The sequence below is a fragment of the Grampus griseus genome, assembly GCF_964374135.1.
Source record: "Grampus griseus genome assembly, chromosome: 7".
NCBI classification, from domain to species: Eukaryota; Metazoa; Chordata; class Mammalia; order Artiodactyla; family Delphinidae; genus Grampus; species Grampus griseus.
In genome coordinates, this window is record NC_139001.1 from 19,251,601 (window position 1) to 19,266,693 (window position 15,093).

Consider the following 15,093-nt stretch of genomic DNA (forward strand, 5'->3'; position numbering starts at 1 on the left):
GGAGGGGTTTTGCCATCCTTTTTTTAAAAAAATTAATTAATTAATTTAGTTTTGGCTGTGTTGGGGCCTCGTTGCTCACGTGGGCTTTCTTTTACTTGCGGCGAGCAGGGGCTACTCTTTGTTGCAGTACGCGGGCTTCTCATTGTGGTGGCTTCTCTTGTTGCGGAGCACGGGCTCTAGGTGCGCGGGCTTTAGTAGTTGTGACGCACAGGCTCAGTAGTTGTGGCGCACGGGCTTAGTTGCTCTGCGGCATGTGGGATCTTCCCAGACCAGGGTTCACAAACCTGTGTCCCCGCATTGGCAGGCGGATTCTTAACCACTGTGCCACCGGGAAGCCCCTTGCCATCCTTTATGTGTCTTTATGTCTGTTTTTTCATAGACCCTGTTTTTATTTTTAAACCCATTTCAGCCACTTCCTACTTTCACTCATTCCACAATATTTAGTGAGGCCTTGCTATTAGCCTGCTCTGGGCACACAGTGAGTAAGGCAGAGTCCCTGCCTTCTTGAAGCTTATATTCTAGTGGGACAGACAGGACAATAAACATACTGTCAAGTGAAGATGATGAAATAAACAAGGCAAAAGGACAGAGAATGAGGACAGGAGCTGCTATTCTAGAACTGGTAGTCAGTCACGGAAGGCCTCTTTGAGGAGGTGACATTTCCAAGAAGTGAGGGAAAGGCCGTGTGAGAATCTGGGGAAGGGACCCCAAGAACAGGCAAGTGAGAGGTACCAAACACCCGGAGTGGGGGGTGAGAGCTAGTGGGAGCTGCTGATTCTCTCCTTTCTCCCTGCTGTGCTGCCGGACTAACAAAGACTTGGCACAGCAGAGATGCCCAGCCAGAGGGGATGGGTTGGAACAACTTAAATACCCAGGATTGGACTCCAGACCAGAAAAAGAATGTTAGGGGGACAGTGTGCAAAATTTCAGTGAAGTCTAGAGAGTGGTTACTAGTTTGTATGGACGTTGATTTCTTGGTTTTGATAACTGTACCATGGCTATGAAAGATGTTAACGTTCAGGGGAGCTGGGTGAGGGGTACATGGGAATTCTTTGTACGAACTTTGCAACTCTGAAATGATTTCAAAATGAAAAATTTTGAAATAATAAATAAGAAAATAAAATCACCCTTTCCTCTGTGCCCGGACACCACCCTGCATCCATGCCCGGAGTCCTGTTCCTGACTTCATTTCTTCCTACTTAGGCTTATGGAAAGTGCAGGGGCTCTGGCAACAGAAAGGTCTGGGTTCCAGTCACGGCTTGGCCCATCCTTGGTCTGAGAACTTGGGCAAGTCAATGGTCTCACAGATCAGGCTTCTCATCTGTGTGAAGATTCATTGACATACAACAAGATGACAAATGTTAACATTCTCCAGGGCCTGACAGGTGGAAGGTGTTTCCTTCCCACATTCAGCCGGGCACCCCTCATAGCTGCTAGAACATGGCCGTCCACATCTGGGAGCGACTGGTAAATGTTCCCTGTCTTCCCTTATTGGATACTTATTATATGTGCTTTGTGCTCCAGCGAAGATGAACAAGCACAGGGACTGGGCACTAGGAAGCTGCAGTAAACAAGGCTCTGCTCTTTCATTAACTTTCTCCAGCAGATACTTACTGCACATGCTGGACAGGGTGCGGACGGCAGAGAACAAGACAGATGGCACCCTGCCAACATAGAGGAGCAACCAACAGACACCAAACCGGAAATCAAAACACTTGACATGCAAGCCGTTAACTGTCGTGGGAAAGGAAGATGGTCTTACTGTAGACAGGGTGGTCGGGGAAGGCCCCTTCTCTGAGGGTGACGCTTGAGCAGGGAACAGACAGATGAGGGAGACAGCAGTGCAGACTGTCTGGGGGGGCGTAGCACCAGCGCCCTGGGGCAGGCACGAGTAGGGCACGTTCTAGGAGTTGCCAGGAGGCCTCGAAGTCTCTAGCCAGAGAACGGGTCAGCAAGGTGCGCAGGCGCCAGGCCACGGAGAGGAGGTGGAAAACTGCTGGTGGGTTTTAACGTGGGGAAGCATGTGTTCTGATTTCCCTTTTTTTTTTTTTTTGCGGTACGCGGGCTTCTCACTGTTGTGGCATCTCCCGTTGCGGAGCACGGGCTCCGGACGCGCAGGCTCAGCGGCCATGGCTCACGGGTCCAGCCGCTCCGCGGCATGTGGGATCTTCGCGGACCGGGGCGCGAACCCGTGTCCCCTGCATCGGCAGGCGGACTCTCAACCACTGCGCCACCAGGGAAGCCCTGACTTTCTTTTTGAAGAGCTCGCTCAGTTGCTGTCAGAAGGTACAGTGAAAGGGAGCAGAGTGGAAGGTGGCAGGGGAACCGAGTCACTCAGTGGGGGAGATGACAAGGGTCTGGCCTAGAGGGGATGTTGGAGATGGAGAAAGGTGGGGATGGCTGCCAGACCCGAGAACTGTGCTGGCCGGGGTGGCCCTTGTGGGCCTGAGGTCCGGATCGGTGCAGAGCTGGGGGAGGGGCCTGAGGACCTAGTGGCCCTGGGCCACTCTCTCCAGGCCTGGTCCTTCCCTGACAATGAATTTCTCACGAGTCTCTCAAGTCCCTGAGCTCCGTCTCCTCCTGCATCAGCCGTTCGGCTGGGTCACAATCACCAGGGTCCATAACCACGCTCGTCAGCTCTTCCTCCTGCTGCCTCTCTTTCTAGGAAAGGCCCTGTCATCCTCGTAGTTACACAACTTGAGCACCCCTTTAACCCTTTCCCCAGTGTAGGTGACCCAGACAGGATTCCTCTCAATTTCGCTTTCCACCCCCCAGCCCGGCCCCGCATGGGCTCAACCCTGGGAACAGGCCCTAGAAGCTCTCAGTGAGGCCCTTCCGAAAGCCTCCTTCATCCAGCTCTCTGCCTCTGAAGCAAACTGCAAACTTCTGGCCAACGTTTAAGTTCCTAAAGCACCTCCTTTGACTGCATCCTACTCGTGCGCAAAAGCCTTCAGTGGCTCCGCATTGCTGATGGGAGAGTGTCCAACCCCCAGGCAAGCCCTCTGTGGGCTGGGAGGAGGCAAGTCTCTGCCCCCTCCTCCCGGACGGCCCGTGTCCCAAGAGTGAACAATCAGACCCGCCTAAATGTCTGTCAAAGGCACAGTGGATAAATAAGTGGTGACCTGTTCAGACCGTGGAAAACCATACATCCAGGAAAGCGAATGATCTAGAGCACGAACCCTCAGCCCGCACAGAGCTCAAGCACAGACATGCCACAGAGATAACAGGTAACCTGACGGTGTTTATCTAAAATGCCAAAGCACGCAAGACCATCGCTGGTATTGTTTAGGGACAGAGACACATGTATCAATAGTAGAAGACTAAAGGCAGCTGAGGGGATAGTCAACACGCACATTAGCAGGGCTCCTCAGGGGCAGGGAGAAGGTGGGTGGGGAGGTGGGCACGGGCTTCATAGCATCTGTAATATTTTCTTTCTTCAGCTGGGAGGTGGGGGGATTGTTATACTATCTATCTTCTTCTGAATGCCTGAAACAACTCATTAAAATTTCAGAACTACAGTCCTGCCTGGCTCCCGGGGAGTTCTCAGCCCGGAACACCCTGCAGGCCTTTCTACTTACTAGAACCCTAAGCACCCTTCAGGGCTGGATTCAAAGCCGGCTCCCGATTGTCCCAGCAGAAAGCGATCTTCCCCTGCTCCATCGGGGGCACTCAGCCTCTCCCCGGCCTCCAGGGGCAGGTGAGCCCTGCAGTGGCTGGGCCTTATCAACTTCTACCCGGAGCCCTAATCAGCGCCGTGCAGGGGGCAGGCAGTCACCAGCCTTCTCCTCGTGGCTCCTCTGCACCCCTATGGCTGCCCCCAGCACTAGCCCAGCACAGAACTGGGACCCACAAAATGCTGGCTTAGTGACCAGGAAAGGCAGGGCAGGGCCAGGCGTGCAGGTATTAAAGTGATGGGCACAGGACTTCCCTGGTGGCACAGTGGTTAAGAATCTGCCTGCCAATGCAGGGGACATGGGTTCGAGCCTTGGTCTGGGAAGATTCCACATGCTGCGGAGCAACTAAGCCCGTGCACTACAACTACTGAGCCTGTGCTCTAGAGCCTGTGATCCACAACTACTGAGCCCGTGTGCCTAGAGCCCGTGCTCCGCAACAAGAAAAGCCACTGCAATGAGAAGCCCGCGCACCACAACAAAGAGTAGCCCCCGCTCGCCGCAACTAGAGAAAGCCCGCACGCAGCAATGAAGACTCAGTGCAGCCAAAATAAATAAATAAATAAATTTATTAAAAAAAAATAAAGTGACGGGCACAGAAAGAGGATTGTCAACGCTGTGGTTGGCCCCGTGCCAGGCCAGTGGATCCTGTGAGGGCCGGTGGGAGCATCCAGGGCCCCAGTTACAGCTACCTCTGCCCCTGTTCTCCCCTCCCCTCCTCACCCGCCTGCTTCCAAGTCCCTCCCCTCTGCCAGATGCACCCACATGGCAGAGCATGCAGCTCACCTAGACCCAAGGGCATGGATGGGGCAGTGTCACTGGGGCACAAAATCCCAACTTCTAAAGTCGAAGAGATGCGGCAGGACAGAGGAAAGGGGGTCTGAAGATGGGTCCATAGTCCCGGCTCTGCCCATACAGGTTAGAGCATCTCTCCAGAGCCCACTGGCCTCATCTTTAATAATAATGACTTTTCCCACAGCTTTCCTAGACCCCACCTGTGAGCTAAGTGCCTCCCATCAATTATTTCCTGTCATCCTCCAAGCAACCCTGAGGCAAGTATCATTATTTCCTCCATTTTACAGACAAGGACAATGGAGCCCAGAGAGGGGGGGAAGGGATTTGCTGAAGATCACAGAGCGGCAGAGATTCACCTGAGGCAGCCTGACCCCGGAATCCACACTCTTAACCGTTGCAAACCCCAAATAAGAGGGTAGGATGAGATGAGTGGGCCTGAACTATTCGGGGGCAGACCCAGCTCCTCTGAGGGCCTTTGCTGGGAAAACTGATCTGTCAGGGTGGTTACAGTGTTCTAGACACACAGCCCAGGATCTGGCCTCTGGGACCTCCTGGAGCACTAGTTTTAGTCTCTTTCAGACACAGACCCCTTTGAATGCTGTGACTTCTCTCCCCAGACCAACTCCTTACATATGCAGCAGTTTCCCCGAGGACTACAGAGGGTCAGAGACCCCCGTAACTCTCAGGAGAAGACCCCTTTCAATCTAGGCTCTGCCATTCTCTACCCTGGACTTATGACTGGGTGGATGGCTCCGTGGGGAGCATCACGAGCCGGATGGAGAAGAGAATTTAGGAAAAAAGATGGGACAATGTGGAAGTGAATGAGTCCCTGGGAAGAACCTGGCCTTCTCTGCCTCCTGTAAGGCGGCCCCACAGCTTCCTTTCTTCTGTTGCCCGAGGCAAGAAGCAGGAACTCACTCTCCAAGCCTCAGTTTCTCTCTCTGTAAAACCAAGTGCTCGGGCTTCCCTGGTGGCGCAGTGGTTAAGAATCTGCCTGCCAATGCAGGGGACAAGGGTTTGAGCCCTGGTCCGGGAAGATCCCACATGGAACGGAACAACTAAGCCCATGCGCCACAACTACTGAGCCCGCGTGCCACACCTACTGAAGCCCACGCGCCTAGAGCCTGTGCTCCGCAACAAGATAAGCCACCGCAATGAGAAGCCCGCGCACCGCAACGAAGAGAAGCCCCTGCCCGCCGCAACTAGAGAAAGCCTGCACACAGCAACGAAGACTCAACGCAGCCAAAAATAAAAAATTTAAATTAAATTAAAACAAACAAACAAAAAACCCCAAGTGCTCCTTTTCTCTGAATGAGCAGCTGAGTCCAGGAAGTTCACGTGACTTACAAGATGACATTGACCTCCCCAGGGCCTGATGTGGAATTCTAACTCCCTGCCACGGGGTCCCCAAGCAGGGTCAGAATGTGCCCGAATGCATCAGAACGATCTCGGAGTGCTGGTGAAACAAAAAGATTCTGACATTTTCCTCTTTTGCTTACCCCGGCTCTGCCCCCCACCCCGCCCCTCCTGGATTCTGATTCAGCAGTTCTGGGGCCCGGAACTACCCACTGTGGCCTCACCAAAAAGAAAAGAAAGTTTCCTAATTGGTCCTCTGGGACCCACTGGGAGACAGAAAAACCACTCTGCAGGGCGGGGCTGGGGTGGCGGCAGCAGGCCTGGGGCAGCCTGGAAGGTGCCTGAGGGCCCTCCCCGCGGGTCGGGTCGGGGCTGCAGGACACAGAGGGCCACAGGCATACCTTTCACTCCTTGCCTCGCTGAACCAGAGTGTGGCGTCTTTGGTATCTGAGCCTGAACCTCCAGCCCATGGGAGGCCACCAGGGACAGCTGGGGCAGTGAGACACAGCCCCTCCCCACCCCCTTCTTTTGGCTGGCTGTGGAGAACACACAATGAAGCCCTTCTTCTCCCCCTCCTCCCTTGAGCAGTCTTGCCATCCTGGGCAGCTCTGAGAGAGGCCTGGGGGCTGTCTGTCCCAGCTAGGCCCTGGCCCCAGATTCTACCAGCTGGACAGCAAGCCCAGGCTGAGAGGCTTCTCTGGTCGGGGGGTGCTTTTGGCTTCTCCTCTCCTGCACCCTCGGGACCCAGGTTTTCCCAGGCTTTGCATCTGACCAGTGACAGGCAGTCTTTATGAAACCAAACCGGAAATGCCTGTCTGAGGGCTGAGGGACCTGGACAGCCACCAGAACACAGAGTCCTACTGGAGCACAGCCTGCTCTGAGGCCCCTCAGGAACAAGTCGAGCCACTAGCTGCTCTGTGCTTTCTCAGAACTGAGGAAACTGAAGATAAGGAGATAGCTAAAAAGGCCCTCAAGAAGGAGAGTTTCCGGAAGCTGCCAGCAGGCCTTGGGGGGTAGGGGGACCATTTCCCCATGACCAGGAGAGGGGCAGTGCCTGCGTCAGGTCAAGACACAGGCCTGAGCGGGAGACCACGGGGCCTGTGTCTATTGTCTCCATACCCATCCCGGGTCACCGTCTTTCCCAGGGGGTAGGGAGAGTGGCTGCTGAGGGCTCTTGGGGAGAACCAGAGACACAGGCATTGCTGGCGGCCTCTTTGCCGAATCTTGGTCCTGGGCAGGACGCCTGGACTATTTCTGTCTCCTTGCCTGAAATCCCAGGCCACCTGCCCAGACAAGGCCCCTGGGGTTTGTTTGGTCCAGTCTGTTCTTTTTGATGCCCCCTCCCCATGCCCCCGCTCCCTCCCTCACCCTAATCCCAGGCCCTCTTGATTCAGTCCTGCTCCCTGGGCTAGGCCTGTGGGAGTCCAGTGGGGAAATCACACCTCTGAACACCTGATGCAAGAATTAGCAAGAATATGCAGTGAAGGCTCTAGGAGGGAAGACAGCGCCGGGGGTCACTGGAGGCGGAGATGAATTTTGACTGGGGAGGCCGGGCAGGCTTCGTAGAGGAGATGGGACTTGGGCCAAGCTATTTATTCATTTAAAAGCCCTTTAACATGGGGATATATGTATATGTATAGCTGATTCACTTTGTCGTAAAGCAGCAACTAACACACCATTGTAAAGCAATTCTACTCCAATAAAGATGTTTTAAAAAAGCCCTTTAACAAGCACCAGCTCTGTGCCGGGCACTGTTCTGGAAGCTGGGATACAGCAGTGAAAGAAGTTTCTTCTTTCATGTGGCTCATATTCAGCCTGGGAAAGAAAACCAATAAACAATAGGCAAGTCGATATACAGGATGTCATGCGGTGATATGTACTACGGAGAATAACCTAGCAGCGTAGAGTAACAGAGCGCAGGCGTGGGGGCCTTGCTATTTTTACACAGGGTGGTCAGGGTAGGCCTCTCGAATAAGGCGACATTTGAGCAGAGACCTGAAGGAAGAGAGGCACAGCCATGTGGCCATCTGGGGGAAGAAAGTTCTAGTGAGACAAGACAGCGAGAGGTCTTGGAGGTCAGACTGTCTCAGAGTGTTTGAGGAACAACAAAGTGGCCTGTATGGCCGAAGCCCAACGAGCAAGGTGAACAGCATACCAAAAACAAGTGAGGTTGGGGATCGGCGGCCACTCAGGGCCTTTGAGCCATTCTGGAGGGATCTAAGCAGAGAAGTGACACATTTCTGACTTCAGTCTTAACAGTTTCATCCTGGTTGCTATGTTGAGAGTGCGCTGGGGGTACAAAGGCTGAAGGGAGCTGTCAATTTAGGAGATGAGGTGAGAGGCGACCACAGGCTGGCCCAGGGTGGTAGCAGTGGAGGTGGGTTAAGTGCTCGATTTTGGATATATTTTGAAGATGAGCTTTGATGCAACAAAATTTGACGTAGGGAGGAAGGCCTGGCAGGCCCCAGACAGAAGTGCAGCAAGAACACAGAGCCTGGGGAAGATGGGATTGGGGGAGATGGGTCCGGAGGGGATGTGGGAGAGCCCCTTTGGGTGAGGGGTGTGGACTCCACTCTGTAGGCAACGTGGCCTGGGGAAGGGGGCACTGGGAGCCATCCAGCCGAGGGGCCGCTGTAGATGGTGACACTGCAGCTCTCCGAGGTCCCAAGGCCTGCAGAAAGGAGAAGGACCCTCCCTGCTCCCTTCCTGCAGGCTGTGCTGCGGATGGCCCAGACCACTGCCTCTATGTGGCCTTTCTTTGGGCCACGAGCAGGTAGGTCATTCACTCAAGAGTCCTCAGCTCAGGACCTTTGCCACCCTTTGAAATCAAGCCAGTGGTTCTCACTGGCCCCAGAGAAGGGCTTTCCTCTTTCAGAAGTGGAGCAAGCAAGGTTTGTCCTGACACAGCTGGTTTCACTTGGGTCAGGAGGTTCAAGAAAGATCATCTATGCTTAGGAGTGAAGAGAGCACTTGGTCAGGGAGGGTGGGAAGGTTTTGTCAGCTAGGACTGTCCATCCACAGAGGCCGAGTGCTTTCCACTTTCTCAGACATTCTCAAGGCATTCCCAGCCTAATTCCCCATTCACCCCCCTCCCCGCCCCACCCCCTGCAGACAGGCTCTGCTCAGGGGCCCTTTCTCTACTCAAACCTCCTCAACTACCACTGAGAAGGCAAAGGGGCAAAAGGGAAACTGAGGCATGAAGCAGGAGGCACACATAGGGGAGCACACACTCCGGATCCCAGCCTCCTCAAGCACACCCTGTTCCTCCTGGGGGAAACTGTCACGCCCTGCCTCCTGCCAGTTAGGGTGCCTGTTCACATGCTCCTCTCCCCAACTCCTTGAGAACGGCGACCAGACTCCGCTCATATCAGTGATCCCACAATCTCGACCCAGGGCAGTTAGGGGGGGGTCACTGAATGAATGAAGGGTTGTGGGATTTCCTGATGGGTACGTGGGCAGGATAGGCTTGGAAGACAGGAGTAGAAGCATGTAAGGAAGCTCCAAAAAAAAAAAAAAAAAGTGAGGGGCTTCCCTGGCAGTCCAGTGGTTAAGACGCCGTGCCTCGGGCTTCCCTGGCGGCGCAGTGGTTAAGAATCCGCCAGCCAATGCAGGAGACATGGGTTCAAGCCCTGGTCCGGGAAGATCCCACATGCCGCGGAGTAATTAAGCCCGTGCGCCACAACTACTGAGCCTGTGTGCCACAACTACTGAAGCCCGCACACCCTGGAGCCCATGCTCTGCAACAAGAGAAGCCACTGCAATGAGAGGCCCGTGCACCACAACAAAGAGTAGCCCCCAGCTCTCCGCAACTAGAGAAAGCCCGTGCACAGCAACGAAGACCCAATGCAGCCAAAAATAAATAGTAAATACATTTATAAAAGAAAAAAGACTCCATGCCTCCACTGCAGGGGGCACCGGTTAGATCCCTGGTCAAGTAATTAAGATGCCGCATGGTGCGGCCAAAAAAAATAAAAAAGAAGTTGACAAGCCTCCCCAATTAAAGCTATCTGGGTGCCTATTTAAAAAAAAAAAAAAAAAAGGGAAGCTCCAGAAGGAGCCGTGGCCCAGCGCCATGTATCCTCCCTCCCACCCATCCCCCATGCTATAGAATGAGCAATTGCTAACATTTCCTGAGCACTTACTACAAGCCAGGCCCTCTGTAGAATTTCATTTGATCCTCACAGGAACCCTGTGAGATAGGCACTATCACCAGGCCCGTTTACAGATGCAAACAACTGAGGCACAGAGAGGCTGAGTTATTTGTCCAAGGTCACGTGGCTACTAAGGAACAAAAGCTAGGATTCTAAAGCAGATTGTCTGTCCCCACATGCTCTGGGCTTAACTACTACACGCTGCCTCCCAGGCCCCGCAGAGTCCCAAATGTGTGTGTCTACCTCAGGTTAGCCCAAATCAACCCTCCATTGTGCCCCGCTATCCCCATGCCAAGACAACGGTGGTTATGTTTGAGGAAAGCCCTTAATAACACTGTCAAACACCAGTGAGTATTGTTATTAATGATAACATCAACAACGACTCCTCTCCCAGCCATTGCTTCCTATCTCCATCGTCCACTTTCCAGCCTCCAACAGAATCCTCTACTTGTGGTCCTCTCAGCCACACATCTAGGATGGAGTGTGCCCATGTGCTCTGCCCCTCCCATCATGTCCTGCCCCATCCTGTCCCCCTCCCTTTCCATCCTTCCTGGAGGCACCCTCACAGCATTGACACCTGCCCATTTCCCTCAGACCGTTTCCTGCTAACACCCCCTGTCCCTCCCAGCAGCCAGCGGCTTCTCCCCCAAGGGACTGGACTGATTGTTTCCCAGACCCTGGAGGGGCAGGATCTGGGATTCTGATTCCAGGCACGCCCTTCTGCTCTGCAAATTTGGGGAGTTGATTCCAAGGCAACCTTGAAATCCAGCCACAGGAAAGCCCACGGAATACTGAATTCCAAAGAAGCTCTCTGAGAATTCCAAGTTTGAGGATTTGGAAACTCCCACACCCCAAGTTCTAGGACTAGCCAAACCCTCAGGATCCTGAGATGGCGACCTTGGGAATTTTGATCTCAGGACTTCTGATTCCAGTCTCTTGTGGAAACTTAGTTTTCACTTCCTCAGGCCATTTGTGTGATTTCAATGTTACCAATTTTGAAAGCTGGAAGTAGATTTAAAAATCCCTCCCCAAATACAGCAACAAAATTTCCATAAATTTTGTAAGGAGAAATATTCTTTTAAATCCTAAATATGCAGATATTTGAATATTTGTAAATCTCATTATTTTAATGCAGAGCAGTGGTGACTTAGTTGGAGCATCATTGAGAATGTGACCACTGTTTGGGCTATTAGAGATGCGAATGCCCCAAAAGGCACACGTGCAAGATTCCCCCTCACCCTATGTTTTTCCAGTTTTCCCCCCACTGGGCCCTTATATCTCTTTGTCTTAGAGTGAGTGTGAGCACAGTCCTAGGGGTGAAGCTTCTGGGATATCTGGGGTGGTCAGGGGAGGAGGGGTGAATTGTACAATGTCTTCTCTGAAACTCAGGAAATTCCCCGCTTAGGTCCTCCCCCGAGCCTGGCCTGGGGCCAGGGCTCCCATAGTTCCCAGGCCCAACATCACCGTGCTTCAACTGGGGCCTGAGGTCCTGCCCCCTGGCCCTGCTGGTAATGGGAAGGGGATAGAGACCCTAGGAAGCCTTCCTCTTGTGGCTCCTTCCCTGCCTCTTAGTGTTTCTGTGGCAGAACAGGGCTGGTCGCCACCCTTGCTTGGCCCAGGAAGGAGTAGAAGTAGGTGGAAGGGAAGAATGAGGACTGGGGTGGGGGTGGAGGGTGGTCAGAAAGGAAAAAGTCACTGGAGGTCAGTGAACCAGCGAGAAGTCAGGCTGAGTGATTACGGTCGGATTTCACAGCCTGAGGCTTATGACAGGGGCCAGGATTGGTGGGGGAGGGGACTGAAGGAAAGGGACAGACCGACCTACAGAGTTGGGACTCTCTCTTGGGACAGAAGAGCTTACATTGAATGGTAGGGAGTTGAGCGATGGGGAGAGGGACAGGGACACATGGAAGGAGTTAGCGGTTTCACGTGAGACTTAGAAGGTCTGAGACATTCCTTCTCACCAGCACCTGCCCACTGGAGGATCTTGCGGGGGTGGCGGGAGCCCGGGCTCCTGCACCTGCTCTCTTTTCCAGCTCCCTTGTCTCCAGCCCCTCATCTGGCTCTTTTCTCCAGATGTCCTCTCAACGCCCCCTTTCTCTGGCTACCCTGGCCTGCTCCCCACCCCACCCCCGCCGCAAACTGCTTTCCCCAGCCCAACCCAATTTTCCACCCCCAACTTCTCTTCCTCAGTCCCCCCAGATCAGTGGCTTCTCCAGCCTGCCTCTCCGATCGCTCTTCTCTGGCCCTGGATCCCCTAGCCCTAGCCCCGTCAGAACCCCTAAACCCTCCCCCGGCACCCCTCTTCAGTCCCCCTTTCCAGCGCGACCGCTTTCCCGAGCCCCGCATCCCGCCGGAGCCCGGCACGAACCCGATTCGGAAGAGCAGCCGCTTGCTACGCGCCATGAACAGGCTACGGAGGGTCCGCCGCGCTCGGCAGCTGCTGGGGCTCGCGAGCAGGACAAGGACCAGGAGCAGCAGCCCGCAGCTGGCGACCCACAGCCACGACGAAGGCCAGCCTTGCCAGGCCATGCTGGGGGCAGGCGCCCGAGGCCGCCCAGGGGGCGGGGCGGGGCGTTGCTACGCGACGGCTCGGCCCAGGCCCCCACTTGGAGAACCTGAGGGGTTGGGGCCACGCCCCCTGCACCCGCCAGCTGGGGGACTGGGGGCGTTCTGGTCCCGCCCCTTCATTGGCTCGCGTTTGCACCCGCCCACTCGCCGTCCCTGGCCTGGTGCACTCCTGGAATGTCACCCGGCTGAAGGTGGCCGGGCCCCGCCCCCGGCTGGCCGGTCGGGAGGCGTGGCCAGAGCCGGCATCTGATCTGCGCTAATCCCGGTATAAAATCGCTGGAGTCCGGGGCTCGGCCCCACACCCTCCCACCTTCCCCCAAAAGGGAACTCTGAGAGAGGCCCTGGAATGGGCCTCTTGGCGGGAAACCGTAGCCTCATAAACTTTTTCAGCTGGAAGGAACCTGGGAGATCACATGGGTCAGCTGCCATTCATTCATTTATTCATTCACTAAATTACTTTTCTGTGTTCTCCTTTGTGCCAGGCACTGTGCCAGCCTCTGAGAATGCAAGGATCAAAGACACACAGTCTCTTCATTCCTGGAGCCTACAATCTAGAATCCAGCAGAGAAACAAACCAAATAAGCAAACAAATATAATTATATATGTATTTATCTATACTTACATATATGTGTATATGTACACATACATTGCTACCTGTGTGTGATTACAAATTGTGGTGCTATAAAGAAATCAAACAGAGGGGGCAACGATATGGAGGACAGAGAGGGCCAATTTAGATGGGAGGGCCTCCCTGAGCTGGTGACATGTAAGCCATGCCCTGAAGGATAAGAAGAGGCCACAGAGGCTGAGGGAGTGATTCGACCAAGATTATACAGCAATGGATGGCAGAGGCAGGACTAGGACCCAAGGTATCCCAAGACCAGTGGGGTTTCCACATCATTAACCACCCCCCCTCCACACCATGCTGCCTTCCCAATGAGTTCTAGAAGTTGTTAAGGTCAGTGGGTTGGAAGGAATTGTAAAGACAGGTGAGGTGACCTCTACAAATTTGGGCAAACTGGAGCTAGGGCTGGGCTCCTTCTGGCTCCAGCTCTAGCCCTAGCCCAGCACAGGGAGGGAAAGAAATCTGCAAACAGTGAAGGTAGCCATGTCCCCAGCGGGGAGATAGTTGGGGAGGGAAGCAGGGGAGGCACTGCTCTTGTTTTCTTCTCTTGCTTTTTGGGCTTCGGCCTGTGCTCCGGCCTGAGAGAGGCTAGATAACCTGACCTCCAAACCACACTTTTTCTCTCTCCCTCTGATGTACTCTTATTAGATAGCTGAATCTAAAGACTGAGTCCCCAGTGTGGAGAGTACAGAGGTATAGGATCATTACACACAAGGAACTGGAGGCCTCATTCCTCCCCCCACTCCAAAAAAGCCAAGAGATGGGTTAAATTATCCCCAGACTGAATTGTAATCCCAACACCTAATCCTGGGTTTCATTCAGTAACCCCAGACATGAAGTTTCTTTTATGTGGATACATCTTGAAGGCCGGAGCTATAGCCTGCTCCCTCCCTGTCTCCTTACCCACAATTCAGCTTCTTCTCAGTGTCTGGCACATAAAAGGCTCTCAATAAACATAAATCAGATAGAATTGAATTAAACCCCTGTGTATGCCGCAAAAGAGGCGGGAGTGAGAAGACTGACAAGCTAGTTTGTAGAAGGCCCTTCCGGGCCGATGGAGCTTGCATGTCTCTAAGTCCGTGTCTATATGTGCAAAGTGAAGAATTACAGAGCCTCATCAAAAGTCACTGTGAGCACACTTTTCTGCAGGTAAGGCTGTGCCAGGCATTATATTGAGAAATTAAAACACAGTCCCTGTCATCTGAAACAGGAAATGCAGGCTCAAGCATGAGCCTGCAGAGATACAGAGATGACTGAATCCTAAATCTAATCTCATGCTACACACACATTTATAAGATTATTGCTAATTATCCAAGATACATTTCAGGAAATGCAAGGAGCTGGACAAGGCTGGGGATAAGGAGTGAGAATGGGTGTTCTGGGGGACTCATGCAGGGCTAGGAAGCCACCCTCCCCTCCCCCGCCTGTTCCGGAAGACTTCCAGAACATATCTGCTCCAAATCTGCTTTGTTTTCACCTCCTCTCCCATGAGAATCTTCTGCCCCAGCCAGACTGATGCTTCATTATTCACTCCCTCCTACACTTTATACCTGATAATACCTCATTGCTTGCAGACATTTGGCTTAGGGGGCACTGTCAAGGTTAAGGTTTGCCTCTGTTTGGCAGATCTTTTACTTTGCTGAGATCTCCTCTCATTATCCATAGTTGTTATTGGAAACCTCAGGCCCAGCTCCAATTCCTTTGCTTTCAGCCAATATGCTCTTTAGAGTAAATAATTTCTGTGCCCACCCACCCCTCTACCCCTTTTTCTCACTCTGTATAAGCAAACTCGAGTATCTCCTTGCCTAAAAAACTTCTCTTGGGGGCTCCCCTGGTGGCGCAGTGGTTGAGAGTCCGCCTGCCGATGCAGGGGACACGGGTTCGTGCCCCGGTCTGGGAAGATCCCACATGCCACACGGCAGCTGGG

General features: G+C 53.6%; 1 protein-coding gene across 1 annotated transcript in view; it reads right to left on the reverse strand.

Moving 5' to 3' along the window:
- Positions 1-12,517, reverse strand: part of LOC309825449 (putative hydrolase PNKD) — an 18,802-nt gene extending 6,285 nt beyond the window's left edge. The window contains exon 1 of the mRNA XM_082658996.1: positions 12,342-12,517. Within this exon, the coding sequence (XP_082515122.1) occupies positions 12,342-12,502 (161 nt within the window). The 5' untranslated portion in view covers positions 12,503-12,517. The remainder of the gene's footprint in view (positions 1-12,341) is intronic.
- Between the last annotated feature and the right edge of the window lie 2,576 nt (positions 12,518-15,093).